Source organism: Kogia breviceps, chromosome 3 (assembly GCF_026419965.1).
Source record: "Kogia breviceps isolate mKogBre1 chromosome 3, mKogBre1 haplotype 1, whole genome shotgun sequence".
NCBI classification, from domain to species: domain Eukaryota; kingdom Metazoa; phylum Chordata; class Mammalia; order Artiodactyla; family Physeteridae; genus Kogia; species Kogia breviceps.
The window spans coordinates 177,423,162-177,442,868 of NC_081312.1; the positions used below are offsets into that span (position 1 = coordinate 177,423,162).

Consider the following 19,707-nt stretch of genomic DNA (forward strand, 5'->3'; position numbering starts at 1 on the left):
GCCGAAAGCAGAGGAGCCCGTGGAGCATTCTAACAGGCAGTTATGGCTTCCCGCTTCGCAGTGTTTGGCTCTTTGCTCTTCGCCACTGAGCATGTGCAAAAGTGCTGCAGGCAGCTCAGGTTTTTTGCAAGGAGCTATGATGTATTTAGAAACAGGAGTTTGGACCAGAGGGTGAATCCATGAGGAAAAGGAGCCATCGTGGATGACTTGAGAAAAACATCTGCATTTTATTTGGATAGTGTGTGCGCCACAATATTTTCCCTACTCGTTCCCGTGGTTAGGAATACATGAACTACCCGGGAATCAAAGGGCAGGGAAAATGACCCTTCGCGTCACGAGTCTTGGTGAACAAATGCCAGAAATCTGACGAGGCAGGGTGATGAGGAAGCGGGAGGGTGTGTCTTTATGAGATAATCTGTCTGCTCCACGGATCGGTCTCACACCTCTCCGCCCTTGGTGGCAGGCTGAGGAATGTGGACGTCGTGCTGGCTTAGCCTAGACCCAGGCATCCTCCTGGACTTCGGGAAGCTTATAGTCCGAACGCTAGTAAAAGGCACACGCAGCCAGGAGCAGCCACAGAGCCGTGGTGCCCTCGGTGGGGTGCAGGCTCCTGTGCTGGTGAGTCCAGTAGGGAAAGGGCTTCAAAGCACAGCTGCTGTCTCCCTTCAGCTCGCCGATGCGTGAGTCCTGCATTTTCCACAGCCTGATTAAAGCTCAGCAGATGATCTCCCCTTGCCCTCTACCTACCGGAGAACAAACGGAAGGGGGAGGGAGCTTGAGAGCCGGCCCTGAGGTCCCCTCACCGACCGGGCTGCTCACCTTCAGGTCTCCAGAGGCTACTCTGCCTCTCCGGCAACGTCCCAGACTCCTGGGCGGCCCATGCGAATGCACTCCAATCCTCCTCTGAACCGCGTCACCGGAAGTTCCCCATCCTTTACGTTCACTTCTCCTTGCTTTGCGACTTTAAAGACACTTTGCAGTGAAATGAAGTGTACAGGTTGGGCTGAGGGTGTGTGCAGGGTGCCAAAATCCAGTGCCCACGGTGTCTGGCGGTAACTGAAGTGAGTGGATGAGGGACAGTGACAAGTTGGCCCCTCTAAAGGACGGTCGCCACTCGGCTCCAGGCAGCTCTTGACCTCGCAGAATGAGAGTCCGTTGTTTCTAGATGTTTCAGTATTTCAAGAGAGTCTGGAGGTTTTATATGAAATACCTGTACTCATTCTAAAACTGTTGGAAGGTAATTTAAAATTCAATTGTTTCGTACTCTGCAGGCCAGATGACACATGTGCAGGCCAGAGAGGGTCTGCGGGCTCCCAGGTTCTTATCTGGGGGTTACGGAGGTTAAGCCCCCATCTTGCGCTGCATCTGCCTTGTAGTGCCACCTGCCGGTCATTTGGAAACAGTGCACTCCTAGTCGGACCCTCACAAGACAAAGAGTCCTAAATGCGTCGTGTGGATGGTAGTTCCTACTGCTTTCAAAAGTGAGCATTTGCTGGTTTGGGGCAGAGGTGGAATTGCCCTGAAGTGTGGCGAATTTGATACCTGGGCCGTGATGTGTGAGGCTGCAGCATCACGCTGCTGGTGGCCGCCAGCGTTTGGCCCTCTGGCCACGAGGGAGGGGTCTCCCACGACTTGCCGCTCCTTGTAACCCATGAACTGGGGAGGCTCAGTTGCAAAATCACAGCTTCTCAAACGAAGAGGTTCTATAGTCAAGTCCGGGACACTGTCTTAACCACGCAGTTTTCTTTATTGCCCCAGAGCTGCCCGGCTTCCCTGGCTTTCTGGGTAAAGAGCACAGAGCAGGTGTGCTCTTGAGCTGAGACGTTGGTACCGTTCTAAAGCACAGGCACGTGGGGAAAGAGAAGCACTTTGTTTCCTAACCTGGATGCTCTTATTTCTACCTCGGTCTTTGCATCCTCCGTGCCCCCATCAGCTTTAAGGGGAGTCTATTTGAGACAAAACCAGTTTAGAATAATTAAGCTATCTCATCACCAATCCCCCCTCAGCACATGTATTATCCACCAAAAGTAAAGTGCAACCCCCCAAAATGATTATAAGTCCCATAACGGAGCTATCATTAGAGAGCTCCGAAACTCTAGAACAGTCTCAAAAGAACAAAAATTGAATTAGAAATTCAAATGTTCTTTGAACTGTGTTATAAAATAGTGAAAATGAATGAAATCTGTTTGTGCTTGGCAGCCGGCTCCAGTAATTAGATAATTAAATCAATGGGAAAATCCTAGACTGTCAAGCATAGTCTATTTGAGCATTTCATTTGCAGAATTGATGGATTATTCTCCAAAGCAGAAATCTGATGCGGGCACTGTGGGGCGTATAGATTTAAACAGGGCAAAAAGAATGTTGAGGGAGGTGAAGGAGCCTGAGAAAATGATCAAGAACAACATGAAAACTTTGCTCCTGTCTTTCTGCTCACCAGTCTCGTGTGAATTACCAGTCTCAGAGAACGGTTCTTAATCCTGGCTACCCATTAGGCTCACCCGAGGCCTTTCACAGAAATATTGATACCCAAACACCCCTGCCAGAGTCTGACTTCATTGGTATGGATCAAATGCCAAGCACTGGTGGTTCTAGCACGTTCCAGGGTGAGAACTACTGCTCTCAGATATTATGAACTCTCAGTCCATTGAGATGCCTTTTGGAAATTGAGATCTCAGCCAGCAATCACAAGGGGTGAAGCAGAAACATCCTGTAAGCATGAAGAACACACCCGGTGACTTCAAAGCCCTGATTCTGAACAATGCGCCTCATTCGCAGTGGCTAATCAGACGTATTCTCCGCTTAGTCATAAATGATAAGAGCTATACGGAACTTTTATATTGTGATGGTCCCCCTCCCAGGTAAGAGCTGCACCTGCAGTTAGCTGGCAACAACAGAAAAAGAGACGGGTAGGTCTGCCACCTAATAAATGTGCCCTTCAAAAGATGATTATCTTCGTCTATTACCTTTTCTGGTATGTTAGAGAAAAAACAAGGTGATGAGCTACATCTTTTCTCCAAAATGCCACAATGCTTGGGTTTTACTAAGGTCATCCAGTATCCACAGAAGTGGCTGCAGTTCTGCCCTTCTTTGTGGGCTTGAGGGGAGAGAGAAGTTTCTGGAAGAGCGGGTTCAAGTTCCTTGGGGGGGCAGATGAGACCTGGCCTACTTCTCCAGTTCCCACAGTTTTTTTCTTTGTCCCTTATCTCTTCCTTGTGCTTCCCGATAAACTAAAAATTAGATTATTCTGAACTTAGTGTTCCATTTTTAAGACTACTGAGAATTTACAGTGTGTTCCCGAGAGAGGGAAGAGGTAAAACATCAACATAAAAAGGAAACATAGCAGGACACAGAGCCATTGTATTTGAAACGATATAATTCAGCACAGTTATCTTAAGGTGTCTTTTTATAAGATAGTGCCTCATAAAAACGTGCCAGAGTCTCATTTATCTTCTGACATTCAAAATAACGGTCATGGGAACGTGTGTCCCTGAGAAAAGCACTCGAGAGGTTGGCCCATGCTGAGCAGGCCTATTTCTCCCCACCAGGCAGAAATAATAAATGGAACTAGCACAGGAGTTGACAATCAGGCTGCCATACGATATATCAAGCGGCCTAGATAGACCTGCACCCAGAGGCTGTCTAAGATGGGGCAGCGTCTCCCAGATAACATGTGCTTGTGACGAGGCACCCTATACCCGGGTCCCTGCAGCCTGCGGAGCTAACCTGGGTGGTCAGGCGTCATCCTGGGGTCTGGCTATTATGAAACTCCCTGATCTGTTGGACGGCCACTGTTTACTGTCACTGCTGGACAGCAAAATCGGTTCAGTTAAACTACACTGTCGGCAAGACTGACGGTCTTAAATGTGACCCGAGAAATCAAGATGAGTATGTGAGGTGCGTGTCCATCTTGAGGTGGGTGGAATTAGGTTTAGGCCGTTTCCTAGCTTCTCAGTGAAGCCGATATGGATAACTTACTTGGTCCATTTAAATTTTTAATAGCGAAGAGCGTTACTTCTGTCTGAGTATTTTTATAAAAACGTCCAGGCACAGAATAAACTGAAGTCTCCAGAGATGAAGGGATAAAACTACAACTGTACTTGCCTTCCTACCGTTGACACTTGGAACGCTGACTAGTAAATAAATGTGTGCGACAGCTCTATTCAGACACTGGGCGACAGACAGCACAGGAGTGTGACCCTTAGGAGAATGGAAGGAAAGGAGGTGAAACCTGTAACTTCCCCAGCTTTGTGTCTGGGGACACTTTTTAGATTGTGGCGCAGAGAGGGATATAACCCAAACAGAGAACTGACCGTCCGGCTGAGTTGAGGGTAAAGAGCTGAAGCAGCTAGAAGTTGTGGAGCGAAGTACCAAATAAAAAGGAATGTCTGTGGAGAAAGGATTATGTAAATCTGTGGATCTGTTGCCTACTAGTGATCCAAGCATGTGTATTGTGAAAGACCACTAAGCCAGACACAAAGTGGGAGGCTGTACGCCAGAAATGTCCCAGAGCTCACACAGGGAGATGTTTATGTCTTAACCAGCAGGTACAAGAGGTTTTATTAATCACCTGGGGCCTTCAGTAGCAGAGAAAGGCCGTGCTTCAGTCCTAAGACTGAACTAGCCCTAGAGTAAAGGCTACCCTAGATTCACCCTGACAAAGCTTCCACACAAGCTTCTAAAGAACAAAAATGGTCCACAAGGAACTAAACTGTCTGCCAAGGGAACTCTAACGTCTGTAAAGGAAAACAACAAAATCCAGAACTCCATGTCCAGCACTCAATCAAAAGTTACTAGACAGGTGATGATGTTGAGAAATGTGACCCATAAGCTTAAGAAGAATCAGTCAGTGGAAACCAATCAGAAATGACAGGGATAATGAAGTCATCAGCAAGGACTTTAAAACAGCTGTGATAATTATTCTCAAGGATTCAAAGGAAAACATGAACACAGTGAGACCAAAAAAAATGGAAGATTATTTTAATACTCTAAGTAAAACTTTCAAGAGCTGAAAAACACAGTATCTCAACAGACTTAATAGAAGATTAATCACTGCTGAAACGAAATATCAGTCAGCTTGAAAAGATAGCAATGGAAATGTCCAAACTGAAGGACAGAGAAGAAAAAGTCTGAAGAAAGTGAACTGAAACTTAATGGTTCTTGGGACGATATTAAGTGGTCAAGGGGGAAGAGAAAATTACTAGAAGAAACAACGGCTGGAATTTTTCCAAATTTGATGAAAGCTGTAAATCTACAGACCAAAAAACTTAATAAGCTCCTAAAAGGATAAGCACAAATGTAACCACACCAAAAGCAAAAGCAAATTGCTAAAAACCAAGAATAAAGAGAGAAATCTTAAAAGCAGCCAGGGGGAGGTGGAGGACACGTTACGTACAGGGAAACATAAATAAGAACACTGACTTCTCAGAGACAAAAGTTAAGTCAAAAAACAATGGAATCACATCTTTAACGTACTGAAAGTAAAAAACTCCTTCAGAAAATAGAGGACACTTCCCAACTCATTTTACGAAGGCAGAATTACACTAAGAGCAAAACCAGTCAAAGATATTATAAGAAAAGAAAACCACAGACCAATATGCCTCATGAAAATATATGTAACAAATCCTTAACAAAATATGAGCGATTGAATCCAGCAATATATAAAAAGGATAATACATTATCCTGGATTTTATCCCAGCAGTCCAAGATTGTTTTAATATGGAAAAAAAAAAAGAGTCAATGTATTTGACCTTTTAGCAGAATAAAGAAGATAATCATATCATTTCAGTAAGTGCAGGAAAAAACATGTGACAAAATTCAATACTGATGATAAAAGCACTCGGTGCTCTTGGAGTAGAAGGAAACTTACTTAACCTGATAAAGGAAGTCTGAAACTCCTACAGAAAACATTATAGTTAGTGGTGAAACACGATCACATTCTCCATAAAATCGGCCAAAGAAGCCACCTCTCACTTCTATTTAACTGTACTGAATATCCTAGCAAGTGCAATAGGGCTGAAAAAAGAAAAAAAAGGCACGTGGATGGGAAAGTTAAAACTATAATTGGCATTACTCGCAAATCACAATCATGATTGTGTAACATCCAACCAAAAAAGATGCTTCCAGGGGCTTCCCTGGTGGTGCAGTGGTTAAGAATCCACCTGCCAATGCAGAGGACATGGGTTTGAGCCCTGGTCCGGGAAGACCCCACATGCCACGCAGCAACTAAGCCCACGCGCCACAATTACTGAGCCTGTGCTCTAGAGCCTGTGCGCCACAACTACTGAGCCCACGTGCCACAACTACAGAAGCCCGCGCGCCTAGAGCCCGTGCTCCACAACAAGAGAAGCCACCACATTGAGAAGCCCACACTACACAGCAATGAAGAGTAGCCCCTGCTCGCCGCAACTAGAGAAAGCCCGCATGCAGCAATGAAGACCCAACGCAGCCAAAAATAAATTTAAAAAAAAGATGCTTCCAGAAATAAGTGAATATAAACAAGATCACCAGAATCAAGTCAATATGTAAAAACATTAAAATGTTAGTACATGCAACGTACTAAATCCATACAATAGAATGCCACTCAGCATGAAAAATAATGAACTACTAAAACTCTCAACAGCATGGCTGGATCTCAAAAACAATACCCTGAAGGAAAGAAGCCAGACACAAAAAATTTCATAGCGTACAATTCCATTTGTATGACATTCCGGAACAGGAAAATCTAATCTAGAGGGACAAAACGCATATCGGTGGTTTCCTTGAGCTAGGGGTTAGGAGATGGCGTGCAGAGTGTCCTGAAGGAATTTTGTAGGGTGAGAACAAATGTTGTCTCCCTTTTTAGTGGTGCTTCCATCAGTGTATACATTTGTCTTAACTCATTGACCTGTGCACTTAAAATGGGTATATTTTCTAGTTTGTAAACTATACCTTAAATAGAGTTTTTTTAAGTTAATTGGAATTTAGAATCCCTGCTAAGCAAAACTAAATGTCCTGTTTTAAAGTGCTGGTGACTAGTTTATTCGAAGCATTTAGTGAGAGATGTTGGCACACTTCCTGCCTTCAGCACTGCTTTTTACACATGCTGGAAGTCCTAGAGACGGTGGTAAGGACTCCAGGCAGGGAGGGCAGGGGACCAGGGGACAGTGGAAAGAGAACCTGTGTACGTCTTTATTCCTTCATGATTAACTCATCGTTGCCCATGTGCCAGCCAGTGTGCTATGGGAATTCCCTGTTTAGTCTCTCTCTAGCTGGCTCCAAGAAGCCCCTCTTTCTGGCAAGGAAGATCATACAGCCTGGCACTCGAGGCAAGCCTCTCCTTGCCTCCGCTTTGAGTGGAATGATTTGAGTGTGGTCTGACCCTATTACCAGTTGAATAATTTGGATACGACATGCAGTTGTGTTCTTCTGATATGGCTGTAGGCATCTCAGAAACGTTATACATATGATCCGCAGTTGACTGCACCTGCGGATGCAGAACCGTGGCTGTGGAGGGTGGGCTATAAAGTTATGCCCGGATTGTTGATTGCGTGGAGGGTAGGCACCCCACCCGTGCGTTGTTCAAGGGTCAACTGTATTGTCATTCACACCTCAGGTATGTGTTGGGTACCTGCTGTGTGCCAGAAGCTGCTTGTGGCTGGCAATAAAGCAGACGTTTGCTATGGAGTACTCTGTCTAGCAGATGGTGATTGGAAAATTACTGGGTTGAATTTGAAAGACCCAGTTCTCATGCTGATTCTGCCCCCCTGCAACTGCTGAGCGACTCTTAGCAAGTATCCTAACTTCTCAGGGCCTCACTTCTCCCATCTTTCAAATTTCAATTTTAAGAATTTGAAATATTCTAGCAATAATTTCTGGCTTCATAGCCACTGTCAGTATCCACTGCTGACTGGACCGTAACTTCATTGGAGCTTGTCTGTGAGACTTGGGCAGGAGGGTTAGGTGCAGAGGGCCGTGCCACACGGCCTGGCACAGTGACGTCCTCTGTCCGCCCCTGAGCCCTTGTCTTAGACCGCAGCGCTCACCCTTGGCGGCACATCAGAATCATCTCAGGGGGTTAAAAAATTCTCAGCGCCAAGGCTGCATCTCAGACCAGTTAGAATCTTTCAGGGACGGATCTCGGCATCAGTCATTTTTGGACACATTTAATTGTCTTCTTACGTATCCATTATCATTCACCCTCAACCCCCAAAGGAAATAGGTCTGTGGGATCTGACACATGGCATTGAACTTGAGCATACTATCTTGATAACAGCTGATGTTACTGTCTGTATTTAACAATACTTGCAGTCAGAGCAAGTCAGGGCATCAGCACTGAGCTCAAAGCATAGCTGAGCCCATGGGTCACCCCACATTTCTACCATCCGGGAAAGAATTTTGGATACTCCATCGTCTGTTATTAGCAACATTATTGCTTAACTCAATTCACGCATTCAACAAATACTTATCGAATGCCTGCCATGTGCCAGGCACTTGTGTTCTGGAGACTACTGTAGAGAGCAGAAATTAACCAGGTAGAGCGAGTAGCACATGCAAAGTCCCTGTGGCAGAAAGGAGGTAGGGCAATCAGAAGAACTGAAAGGATGGTCCCGTGGCTAGAGCAGAGGGAGTGCCAGCCGCACACAGTGCAAGGAGGCTGGCGGTGTGGGAGAGTGCCAGCCTGCCCCACACCTTGTGGGCAGGGCTGCAGCTGCAGGGAGCGTGGGGGGAGTCGTGCGTCGTCTCCAAACGTATCGCCTGTCAGCAGTGGACTGACTGTTTTTAAGACCTTAATAAAAAGATATTATTAGCAAGAACAGTGTGAGACGACGATCATGAGTCAGACAGAGGAGGTAACCCAAGGGTGGCACATTTTTATTTGGTTCCCTCCCAGACAGACCAGCAGGTCCCGCCCCCAGGGTGATGCCCCCTGGTAACAACAGGTCATGCGCACCGAGAGCTCAGTTTGTGCCAGGCGTGACTGCAAGCGCTTTATTGCCTCTCGAAGCTCCATGACCAGTCTGTGAGATCTGAACCATTACTATCCCTTTTTTTGTTTTGGAGAGACACAGGGAGATTAATACAGTAAGTCCCCTACTTACGAACGCATTTCGTTCCAAGAGTGCGTTCGTAAGTCCAATTTGTAAGTCCCAGAAAGTTAGCCTAGGTACCCAACTAACACAATCAGCGATATAATACTGTACTGTAATAGGTTTATAATACATTTCACACAAATAATACAGAAAAAGCACACAAAAAATTAAGAAAACATTTTTAACCTTACGGTACAGTACCTTGAAAAGTATAGTAGTCCAGTACACAGTTGGCACACAGGGCACGTCCGCATCTTTGAAAGTTCACAACGTGAAGATTCGTGTGTAGGGGACTTACCGTAACATAACTGCACTAATGTCCCACTAAGTGGGAAAACTCGGAAATGAACCCAGGCAGCCTCTCTCGGGATGGCCAGTTGATCGTGGTGCCATGTTGATGTTCGAACATGACGGTGGTTTTGCTTGAGTGGTTCATGTTGAAACGTTTTATTTTTATTCAGAGAAAATGGAAGCCATGATGAGGTTTCAAGCGGGTGGTAGGTAACCCGGTCAGATGGTAATTCCGCCGTTTGCACAGATGATGGACAGTTGACACAGGCATCGTTGTTCCTGTGAGGTGATACACAGTGCAGAGAACCAGAAAACGCAGAAGACAGTAACAGCTAATTGGAATTTCAGGGGAACTTTAGATAATATAATAGGTATCATGTAATTACTGGTTGCGGAGGCTGATGGAATGAACTCACTCGATGTATGTGCCGTCAGAAAACTGTCCTGCCCCAGGAAAGCACTTAACGCCTTGTTGGAAACAGGACTCAAGTGTTTGGCTAGATTCACAGCCTGGATTTGAAGCCTGGATTCAAACTCACACATCCTGTACTCTGGGGTGAGAAACAAGAGTGCTCTGGAAACTACATGGAAAATTATATGGAAATTGTGGTCTTATGTATGCAAGCAAGCGTATAATCCAGGGAAATTAGTTAATTGCCAAGTGCCTTGGGCTCGTCTGGAAATTATCACCGCCACCGTCAACATCAAGTTCTGTGTTTTGGGAGTTTTTTTATTTTTTTATTGAAGTTGAGTTGATTTACAGTGTTGTGCCCACCTCTGCTGTACAGCAAAGCGACTCAGTTATACACACACACACATTCTTTTTTTTAATATATTCTTTTCCATTATGGTTTATCACAGGATATTGAATATAGTTCCCTGTGCTGTACAGTAGGACCTTGTTGTTTATCCATCCTGTATATAATATTGAATAGTTTACATCTACTAATCCCAAGCTCCCAGTCCTTCCCCCTGCCACATCCTCAAGTACTGTGTTTTGATGGTCTGTGATTACAGGGCATTTGGCCCATGGACCCATTAACAAGAGGGACACAGATTCTCTTTTACCTGATACGCTGAAATAGTCCACACTCCAATCAACTTCTGTTGAGTACCTTTCTGTACCGAACAGTATCTCATTTAATGTTCAGAATAGCCCTGGCAAAGGAAGTGAAGCCCCATCCTTAGAGATACGGAATGTGCCCAAAGTCTCACAGTGAGTCCGGGACAGGGTTTAGGCTTTGATCCAAAGTCAGCTTGGCTCCAGAGCTGGTACTCTTGGCTCTCCCTAGGAAAACATGTCAATGAGACTTTACACCCATTGCCAGGATGCACTACCAGCGTATAGAAAGGACCCTATTTTTTTTTTTTTTTTTTTTTTTTTTTTTTTTTTTGCAGACAGGGACGTGGAAGTCTGGTTGTCAGTTGGCTGCTTAAACTCAAGACGTTGGCTGAAGCCGCAATAGTGTATATGGTCTGTGCTCCCTCCCCTCTCTCACTGAAATAGACAGAGATTCTGCTGCGGGGCTGTTTATCCAAACCCGGCGCCTGGAGCCTGTCAGGCAGCTCGGGCACCCCCGTGTCAGCCCTCAGAGCCAACGGAGGGTGGTTTCTTTTGTCCAACAGCTGCAGAACCAGGAGCTGCTGAGGGCGATGGTGAGGAAGGCTGAGCAGGAAATCAGCAGCAAAGTGATCGGAACGTTGAAGAGACTGGAGGACCCCGTGCAGCGGCAGCGGGTCCTGGTGGAGCAGGAGAGGCAGAGATACCTGCACGAAGAGGAGAAGGTCGCCCGGAGGCTGTGGTGAGTGCGGCCCCTTGTCGCGCGCTTAGCTGTCCAACGTGCAAGGCACGCCTGTCTCTGCCAAGGAGGAGGCCCTTCCTAGACGGTGTTCTCGGCCTCTTTCTGTATTGAGCACCTACTGTGTACGGTTAGAGTTCTGCTGGTTCTGGGTACCCATGGGCACCTAGCTGGCGCCCCTCCGTCCGGGCCCCGGAAATTCAACAGCCCTCAGGAGTCTGAGCTAGTCTCGTTGAAGCCGGAGCCTCCCACTGTTCTGCAGGGCCCGGCAACGCGCAAAATTAAAAGGAGCCAGTGGCACAATCCAGTGATAAACGGGAAGTCTGCATTTAATCGCAATAAATTAAAACTAATAGCCAAAATAACACGGCGCCAAAATTATCCTATTATTCAACGGTAGTTAAAATCACAAAAGAAGAATGTAAACGTCAAGTATGTCTGATCCAGAATGAAAGATGCTTCCCTGAATGTTACCCATCTTCCGTGAGGTTCTTATTGAAAGCATCTATCAAGTCCCACTGTTGAAATGAGCAGAGTTTTATTACGCCCCAGGTACTGGAGCAGGCCCCTCTTTTATCCTAATGTATGTTTTGTTATGCGATGAAGATTTATCATAGAACAATTTCACCTTTTAGTATAATGAATAATCATTTGCGTGGGTTCTTCTAGTGTTGGTAATTTTTTCTTTTGAGTTTCATAAAGCCTTTTTTAAAAAAAAATATTTTTTAAATGTTTTATACACTTGTTAAAGGTTATACTCCATTTATAGTTATTACAAAATATTGGCTTTATTCCCCATGTGGTGCAATGCATCCTTGTACCCTGTCTTTCACCCACGAGTTTGTACCTCCCACTCCCCAACCCTTACATTCCCCCCTCCCCACCTCACTGGTGACCACTAGTTTGTTCTCTGTATCTGTGAATCTGTTTCTTTTCTGTCATATTCACTAGTTGGTTGTATTTTTTAGATTCCACCTATAAGTGATACCATACAGTACTTGTCTTTCTCTGACTTGTTTCACTTAGCATAATGCCCTCCAAATCCATCCATGTTGCTGCAAATGGCAAAATTTTCATTCTTTTTTATGGCTGAGTAGTATTCCATTGTATATAGGTAATTCTGTTGTTTCTTGGAAAGCTGAAACCTCCCAAAATGGGACTTTTAGGGGGCAGCTTCCAAATTCTTTTCATGACCAGAATCACCAGAAGCCTACAACATGATGGAGAGTGCTATATGCTCTATCACCTATTTGATATTTGAGCTGTATAGCCTGTGTCACCTCAGATGCCAACCCAATGTGCCTGATTAAAATGAGAATACCCCTCTCAGTAGCAGGCTAGAGGAAGAAGTCAGTTTGACTTATTATTTTCCTGAAGAAGTAAATTGGACGACTGTGCATCATCTGAAGAGTAGCCTCCAAATCATGCCTTCATAGACAGTTCATCACCCACCGTGAGGTTAAAAGGCTATTACTTGTCTGAAACATTTCTGGGACAGCCCGAGTGTCTACAACTACATCTCAAGGTTCTTCTTGAAAAGTTCTTTTAAAAAAACATAGCCTTTTAATACTTTTCTAGAATTGCCAATCAAATTATTTTTCCTTCCAGCTTAATTGAGAGGTAATTGTCATACATCACTGTAAGAGTTTTAAGCACAGCGTGATGCTTTGACTTACACACACCTTGAAACTATGGCCACAGTAAGTTTAGTGAATATCCATCATCTCATAAAGATACAAAATTAAAGAAGTAGAAAAAAAATTTTTTCCTTCTGATAAGACCTCAGGATTTCCTCTCTTAACAGCTTTCATATATAACCTACAGCAGTGCTAATTATATTTATCGTGTTGTACGTTACACCCCCGAGTACTTATTTATCTTAGAACCGGAAGTTCGTACTTTTCTCAACCTGCTGCCTACCCGAGGACACTCAAGGCTCCGGCAGTGGAATAGACGTTCGCTTACTGCCACCTAGTGGTTCTGCAAAGCTCTTTTCCTGTTTCTTTAAGAGGGGTTTTTCTGTTGTTGGATTTACAGGCAAACGGCAAGGATGCGCCCCATCTAGGGTGGGGTTATTAATGGGCCGAGGCGACAGGATGTTATTATTGGTGTGTTTGTCTGTTGAAGTAGGAGACCTTAATTTAGTTCTCTTGGAACTGGCAGTACCCTATAAGAGGTATGTGTTAAGTGTGTGCACAGCCCCCCCGAAATCAGGTCTGTGATCATTTCTTCTCTTTGTAGCCTGGAGAGGACATTCAATCCTTATTGACAGGACACTTGGTATAAACCAGAGGTTCTCGGTCAGGGGCAAGTTCGTTCCCCTGCCCTCCCCTAAGGACATTTAACAGTGCCTCTAGACATTCTTATTTGTCACAAGTAGGGGAGGTTGCTACTGGCATCTGTCATCAGTGGGTGTTGAATTTTGTCAAAAGCTTTTTCTGCATGTATTGAGATGATCATGTTTTTATTCCTCAATTGGTTAATGTGGTGTATCACACTGATGGATGTGTGGATATTGAAGGCTCTTTGCATCCCTGGGATACATTCCACTTGGTCATGGTATATGATCCTTTTAATGTGCTGTTGGATTCGGTTTGCTAGTATTTTGCTGAGGATTTTTACGTCTATGTTCATCGGTGCTGTAATTTTCTCTTTTGTGGTATCTTTGCCTGGTTTTGGTATCAGGGTGATGGTGGCCTCATAGAATGAGTCTGGGAGTGTTCCTTCCTCTGCAATTTTTTGGAAGAGTTTGAGAAGGTTAGGTGTTAACTCTTCTCTAAATGTTTGTTAGAATTCGCCTGTGAGGCCGTCTGGTCCTGGACTTTTGTTTGTTGGAAGTTTTTTAATCACAGATTCGATTTCAGTGCTTGTGATTTGGTCTGTTCATATTTTCTGTTTCTTCCTGGTTCGGTCTCGGAAGGTTGCACCTTTGTAAGAATTTGTCCACCTCTTCTAGGTTGTCCAATGTGTCGGCATATAGTTGCTGCTCCTGGCATCTAGTGTGGCATCTAGTGTGTCGAGGCCAGGGGCACTGCTAAACATCCTACAGTGCCCAGGACAGCCCCCCCCCCCACACACACACACAGAAAAGAATCACCTGACCCCAGAGGCCAGGTGCCAAGGTGGAGAAGCCTGATCTAAAGCCATCGGGCTCCTCCTTTCGCTCCCTCCATCCCCCTCCTCTGTCACATCGCAGAGTGCACAGCCCCTCCCTTAGTCGGCATCAGCGACACTGAAAACCAGGAGTGGGTCCTTGGTCAGCCAGGCGGCCGACCGGGGCCTCCCCGTGGACAGCCCCGGGAAGGCGGCCTCGCACCTGCCTCGTACACCCCAGCAGGATACCTTACGCCAAACCAGGCTACTCCTGTACCAGCTGCTTCCGCCGCCTCCGCGGGCGCGGGGGAGGGGAGGCCGGGCGGTGCGGCTCAGGGGTCCCTCTGCCCCCGCGCGGTCCCTATCGAAGGCCCCGGCGTTCACGCCGTCTGTGGTTCGCGCTCCCCCCAGTGACCTGGAAGACTTCGTTGAAGGTTTAAAGAAGGGCTCTGCCTTGGCCAGCCGCGCGGCCGCTCTAAAGGACGTGGAAGACGGGGCGCTCCTCCTGCACCAGGTGGGAGAGGCAGTAGCTTCCCTGAAAGGTGAGTGTCCTCCCTGGTGGGGGGCGGGGGGAGTCTGAAGCCTGTTTCCTGGGGTGTTTGCACATCCGTCAGGCAGTGAAGGATTCACTCGTGCACATGGGCAGGTACTCATCCAACGCCTCCGTGTGCCGGGCACCGTTGTGGGCGCTTGGTACGTCACTGAACAAAACACGCGAGCGTCCCTGCCTTCTGGGAGCTGAGACGTCAGCGGGGGCTGTAATACTTAGGACTGAACGACTCTTAAGACCCATCTCTCTTCTCTGGGCTCTTTCAGTGCACCAGGCACCTGTACCCAATTCATCAAACACAACCCAAGGGCCGCGTGAGCTTATCCCAGACATACAGGCAGGAAATGCGGCCTGAGGGGGCTCTGCCTTGGCCCAGGTCACGCTAAGCCCAGCCGGGCCTCGAGGCACGTGAGCTGCCCTGGGGTCGGTGAACCCCAGCTCCTCAACCCCGTCCAGAGTTGGGGCTCGGGACAGGCGGCTTGCTGCTCCGGCTTTTTCCTACACTCACCAGCTGCTCTTGGCCCGCAGGAGAATTTCCAACCTTACAAAACAAGATGCGAGCCATCCTGCGCATAGAAGTGGAGGCCGTGCGGTTTCTGAAGGAGGAGCCGCACAGGCTCGACAGCCTCCTGCAGAGAGTGCGGGGCATGACCGACGCCCTGAGCGTGCTGCGCAGGTGACCGGGGCTTCCTGGGGCGGGCGGGGGGCGGGGGTGAGAGCTGGGAGTGTGACGCCAGGCTTCTTGTTGGTTCTGATCTCCCAGCCAGGCAGTCGGCCGTATTTGGACGCTCTCTCTGCTCCAGCCCTGGTGGTGTCAGGTGTCAAGAATATAATAATAAACCAAACAGGACCCCTGCCCTTACAAAACTTCCTTTCCCACGTGGGAAAGAGACACGACGACCCCACACGAACCACTTCCCCATAGCGGCAGTCCTGAATTTTCCTTTTTTTTTTTAAGTAGAACTTGGAAATTACAGAAATGTTACCCTTTAGATCTTGGGCCAGATTTGAGAGCAGGTCACAAGCAGAAGTAACATATAAATTCTTGGGAGAATTTTAATCACTCATAATCTTTAATCACTATAATCTTTTGATCAGGTTTGTAGGAGGAATATGTTAAATGTGTAGTTGACTTTTAGATGAATTAGCCATTAGGAGCAAGTGAGATTTTTCTAGTAACAGTGACCTCAGAAAGAACCTCTTTTGAGATGCTAACACTACAGAGTGCTCTATAATCACCTGTGTAAGCACCTGTGTAAGTTCCAGGGTGCCAAAAATGATCTGAATTAAAACAACAACGGCCTCTTCCTGCAGAGACCTCATCTGCCTGGGTACAGGAAGAAATTGTACCTGAATTGCATTTTCTCATAGGTTCACTCATTTTAAATTGCCAGAGTGAACTTTTTCCTCCAGTAGGATAAAAATATGTTCAAAGAATTCTTAATTAAGCTCTTACCTAAACGTGGTAACCCGCCCACAAAGTCTAAAACAAACCATCCTTATTCAGTGTTTAAAGAGGGAGCAGGCTGGCGACACTGCCCACCCTCCCTTCTCTTCCCTGAAAATCCATTTTTAAAAAATTCTAGAGGCAGCACAGAGGGAGCTGTGTTCGTCTTATCTCCGTCTAAGAAAAGATGGGATTGTGTGTCTTGAATGTTACAGGACTTTTTGTCCCATAAATGCTCAGCAGTGGGAATGATAGATAAAGGGCAGTTAGTAACTTTAACAATAAAAATAGAAGAAATATTAGCTGCCCTCAAGCTGCTCGTCACAGGCCTTTATACCGTTAATCTTTTCTTGGTATCTTTCCTGTATAACGTACTGTACTGCACACTCAGCACTGTAGAAGACACAAGAAGGGGAAGGTAGGGACATGCACGACCCCAAGGACAGGCGCGTGTCCTGGTGCCTGATGGAGAAGACAGAGCGGGTGACAGTCACAGTTCAGAGCAACTTAGTGGCTTGGGAAGGTGCTGAAGGGATGTGGTGTGTGTTGAATTTGAGGTGCTGAAAGGATAGCAAAACAGAGCTGCCCCTGAGGCACTTAGAACGTGGACCGAAGTTCAAGAGGCAGAGTTGAGGGAGTCCCTGCCTAACTCGGAGGGAGGAGAGATTTAGAGACGGAGGAGTCGCCTTCACGGAGATGATTGCTGAAAATGGAAGCGATGAATGTGATAGAATGAGAGGGAAAGAGACCCTTAGGGACTGGGGAGTGAAGGGACGGGGCAGGTAAAGAGCAAAAGAAACCAAGAAGTGAAGAGAAGAGGAGAGTCGTAGAAAGCAATGTCTTTCAAATCAAAAACAAAGAGCATTTTGCTAAGAAGGGAATTGAAGATCATGGGTTGAGCACCACGTGCGACAAAATCTTCCATGTAACTACACTGACCGTAGCACCGAGCCCCGAGGAAGGCAGTGGACAGCACTAGCACCAGCATTGCCACCATCGTTATTATCATCTCCAGAAAAGTATCGGAGGCTCACAAAGGTGAAGTTCCCGGCATTACAGAGCTAGAACATGGTAGAACTGATACTCAGGCACAAGCCTGTCTGACCCCGAGGGTCATGTCTTTTCCACTGGACCATGGGTGGAGGTGGACAGACAGCATCAAGTGACCCCGCCCCCAAAGCAGAGGAGGAGGAGGACTGACCCGGCGGTTAGATTCGAAGTCACTCTTGATGTCGCAGGAAGGCCGGTCAAGTCCAGGTGGGGCAGCCAGATGGCACCAGGCTGAGCTGTAGGAAGAGCAAAGCAAAAGGAACTGGCATATAAACCACCCTCCCAAGATGTGTAGCGGTGAAAGGAGAGAATGGAGGGTTTAGGAAGCTTTGGGTTAAAACCGAGCATCTATGAGGGCTGCACAGGCCCGGATCGGGTGCAGGAGTTATTGTTAGCATCATGTGTCCACTTGATGTCACCACCCCCCAAACAGTGACAGGATTGCATCAGTCTGGACGCAACAGTGCACGTGGAAAGGGAAAGATAGACCGTGTCCTGAGGGAAAAAGTAGGAAAGAAGCTGCCAGAGATAACTAGGAGGCAATTAGGTTGCTATGGGAACCCTCAACTCTAAGCTGCTACTCTGGGTTTTAGAATCTTAATTTTGCAACACAACCTTGCCTGGCTTTGGGATGACACGGCACTCAGGCACACCATGCAACTAAAACGCACGTTACCTAGTTCCCCAGTTCATGCTGCTGTGCGTGGTTTCTCCCAGGCATGTCACCGATGGGCTCTTGAAAGGCACGGATGCAGCCCAGGCCGCACAGTACGTCGTGATGGAAAAGGCCACGGCCGCAGAAGTCCTGAAGGCCCAGGAGGAGGCTCCCCGCGCCTCGGGCCAGCCCCTCCCCAGTGCGGGCGTCCCCGGCGACGTGAAGTCGGAAGTGGTGCCCTTGACAGTGCACCACGCTCAGAGCTCTCCTGTGGTCATCCAGCCGTCCCAGCTCTCCTCTGCGCTGCTGAACCCTGCCCAGCACTTGCCAGGGGGGCCCGGGCCTCACCCGGCCAGCCCTCCCGCTGTCACACAGGAGGTGACCTCAGCTCTGCAGTCCCCGCAGCTGCCCGGGAACGGTTCGTCCGTGCAGAGCCTGTTCATGGATGAAATCCACAGTGTGAGTGCCAAGAACAGGGCGGTGTCTATCGAGGTAGAGTCCTATTTCCATTTTTCGTAATTCCATAAAGGAGGAAAGGATGTGATCCTTTCCTTCCGAGAGTGTACGGTCTGGTTGTGGAGATAATGCATCTATGTATCAGATATATTTTTATCGAATATATATTTTATCAAAAATATATGTAATTTTATATTTTTATCAAAAATATATATAACTTTTATATACGTATCGATTTTTTAAAACTGTAAATGGGTTTCAATGGCCAGATTGAGAGAGAAGCCATCAGATTGCAGACAAGGGTCAGCCACCCAACCTGTAGGAAGGTGAGGCAGTGGTGTGCTGTTAAGTGTTTAACAACCGGCCTTCTGATGGGAGAAGCCTGATTTGTAGTATCTGCCAGTTTCTGTGGTGGAAAGACTCCCACCATTGCTGACATCGGTGACCACACTGGCGGGAAGAAGGGTGACAATCGGCCCTCCCGAGCCAGTGTGAGCTGGGGAGGGTTTGCCAGTGACCTTGAAAATGAAGTAGAATCTGGGTAAGCAGAGGGTGGTAAGAACATTCTAGGATCGAGGGATCCTGGGGCAAAGGCTGGTCCTCGGATAAACCGGTTTAAGTGGAACAAGAAAGAGGAGATAAGCCTGGCAAAACAGGCTAGAAGCTGGTTTGGGGCAGCTTACTCACCATTCCCACGGGGCCGGCCAAGGTTCATTTCCTGGGTATCAGAGAAACGCTGTAGCTTGGACCAGTGATAAGAAATGGCATCTTCAGAATTAATCTGGAAACAATATGCAGACTAGATTAAGGTAGTGGGTCTCAAATTAAGGGTGCAGGATGGGAAGTTGTTACAGAAGTCTCAGAAGGAAGGAGAAAGAAGGTCTCAAGGTCACACAATATAGAGAGAAAACTTGCTGTGTTCTTAAATATTCTTTTCATCAAGAGCTGATGTAGGCGCTCAAGGAGCACATTGCGTTTCCCTGGCTCTCTGCTTCCTCTTCCCTAAAATGTTTCCTCCACTCATTACTGTGTCCTTAGCCACCTGGTCCTAGGCATTCCTGCCTCTCTTGCAAGTCAGCCGTGGAGATAACTCTGGTTTCAGGAGGAGATGACCTCTTAAAACCACTAAGACCACAGTCATGGCCACCAGGCCTCTGAACACTAGGTAGCTCCCCTCTGCTCCAGAGTCAGTGGCTGTGCCCCCTAATCCAAGTTAGCTGCTTACAAAATGCATAAGATGGGGTGGAATGTGATTGGCTGATGATGATTCTGCCTATCAGAGTCAGGGAGGGGACCGA

At 47.0% G+C, this 19,707-nt stretch overlaps 1 protein-coding gene across 50 annotated transcripts in view; it reads left to right on the forward strand.

Moving 5' to 3' along the window:
- The window catches only part of KIAA1217 (KIAA1217 ortholog), a 769,974-nt gene that overhangs the window by 726,023 nt on the left and 24,244 nt on the right, over positions 1–19,707 (forward strand). For 43 of the 50 annotated variants that reach the window (XM_067030413.1, XM_067030414.1, XM_067030417.1 and 40 more), the window contains 4 exons: positions 10,986–11,161; positions 14,663–14,793; positions 15,330–15,477; positions 18,016–18,445. In XM_067030413.1, coding sequence (XP_066886514.1) covers positions 10,986–11,161; positions 14,663–14,793; positions 15,330–15,477; positions 18,016–18,445 — 885 coding nt within the window. The remainder of the gene's footprint in view (positions 1–10,985; positions 11,162–14,662; positions 14,794–15,329; positions 15,478–18,015; positions 18,446–19,707) is intronic. The other 7 variants (XM_067030397.1, XM_067030432.1, XM_067030403.1 and 4 more) reach the window with 1 other exon arrangement.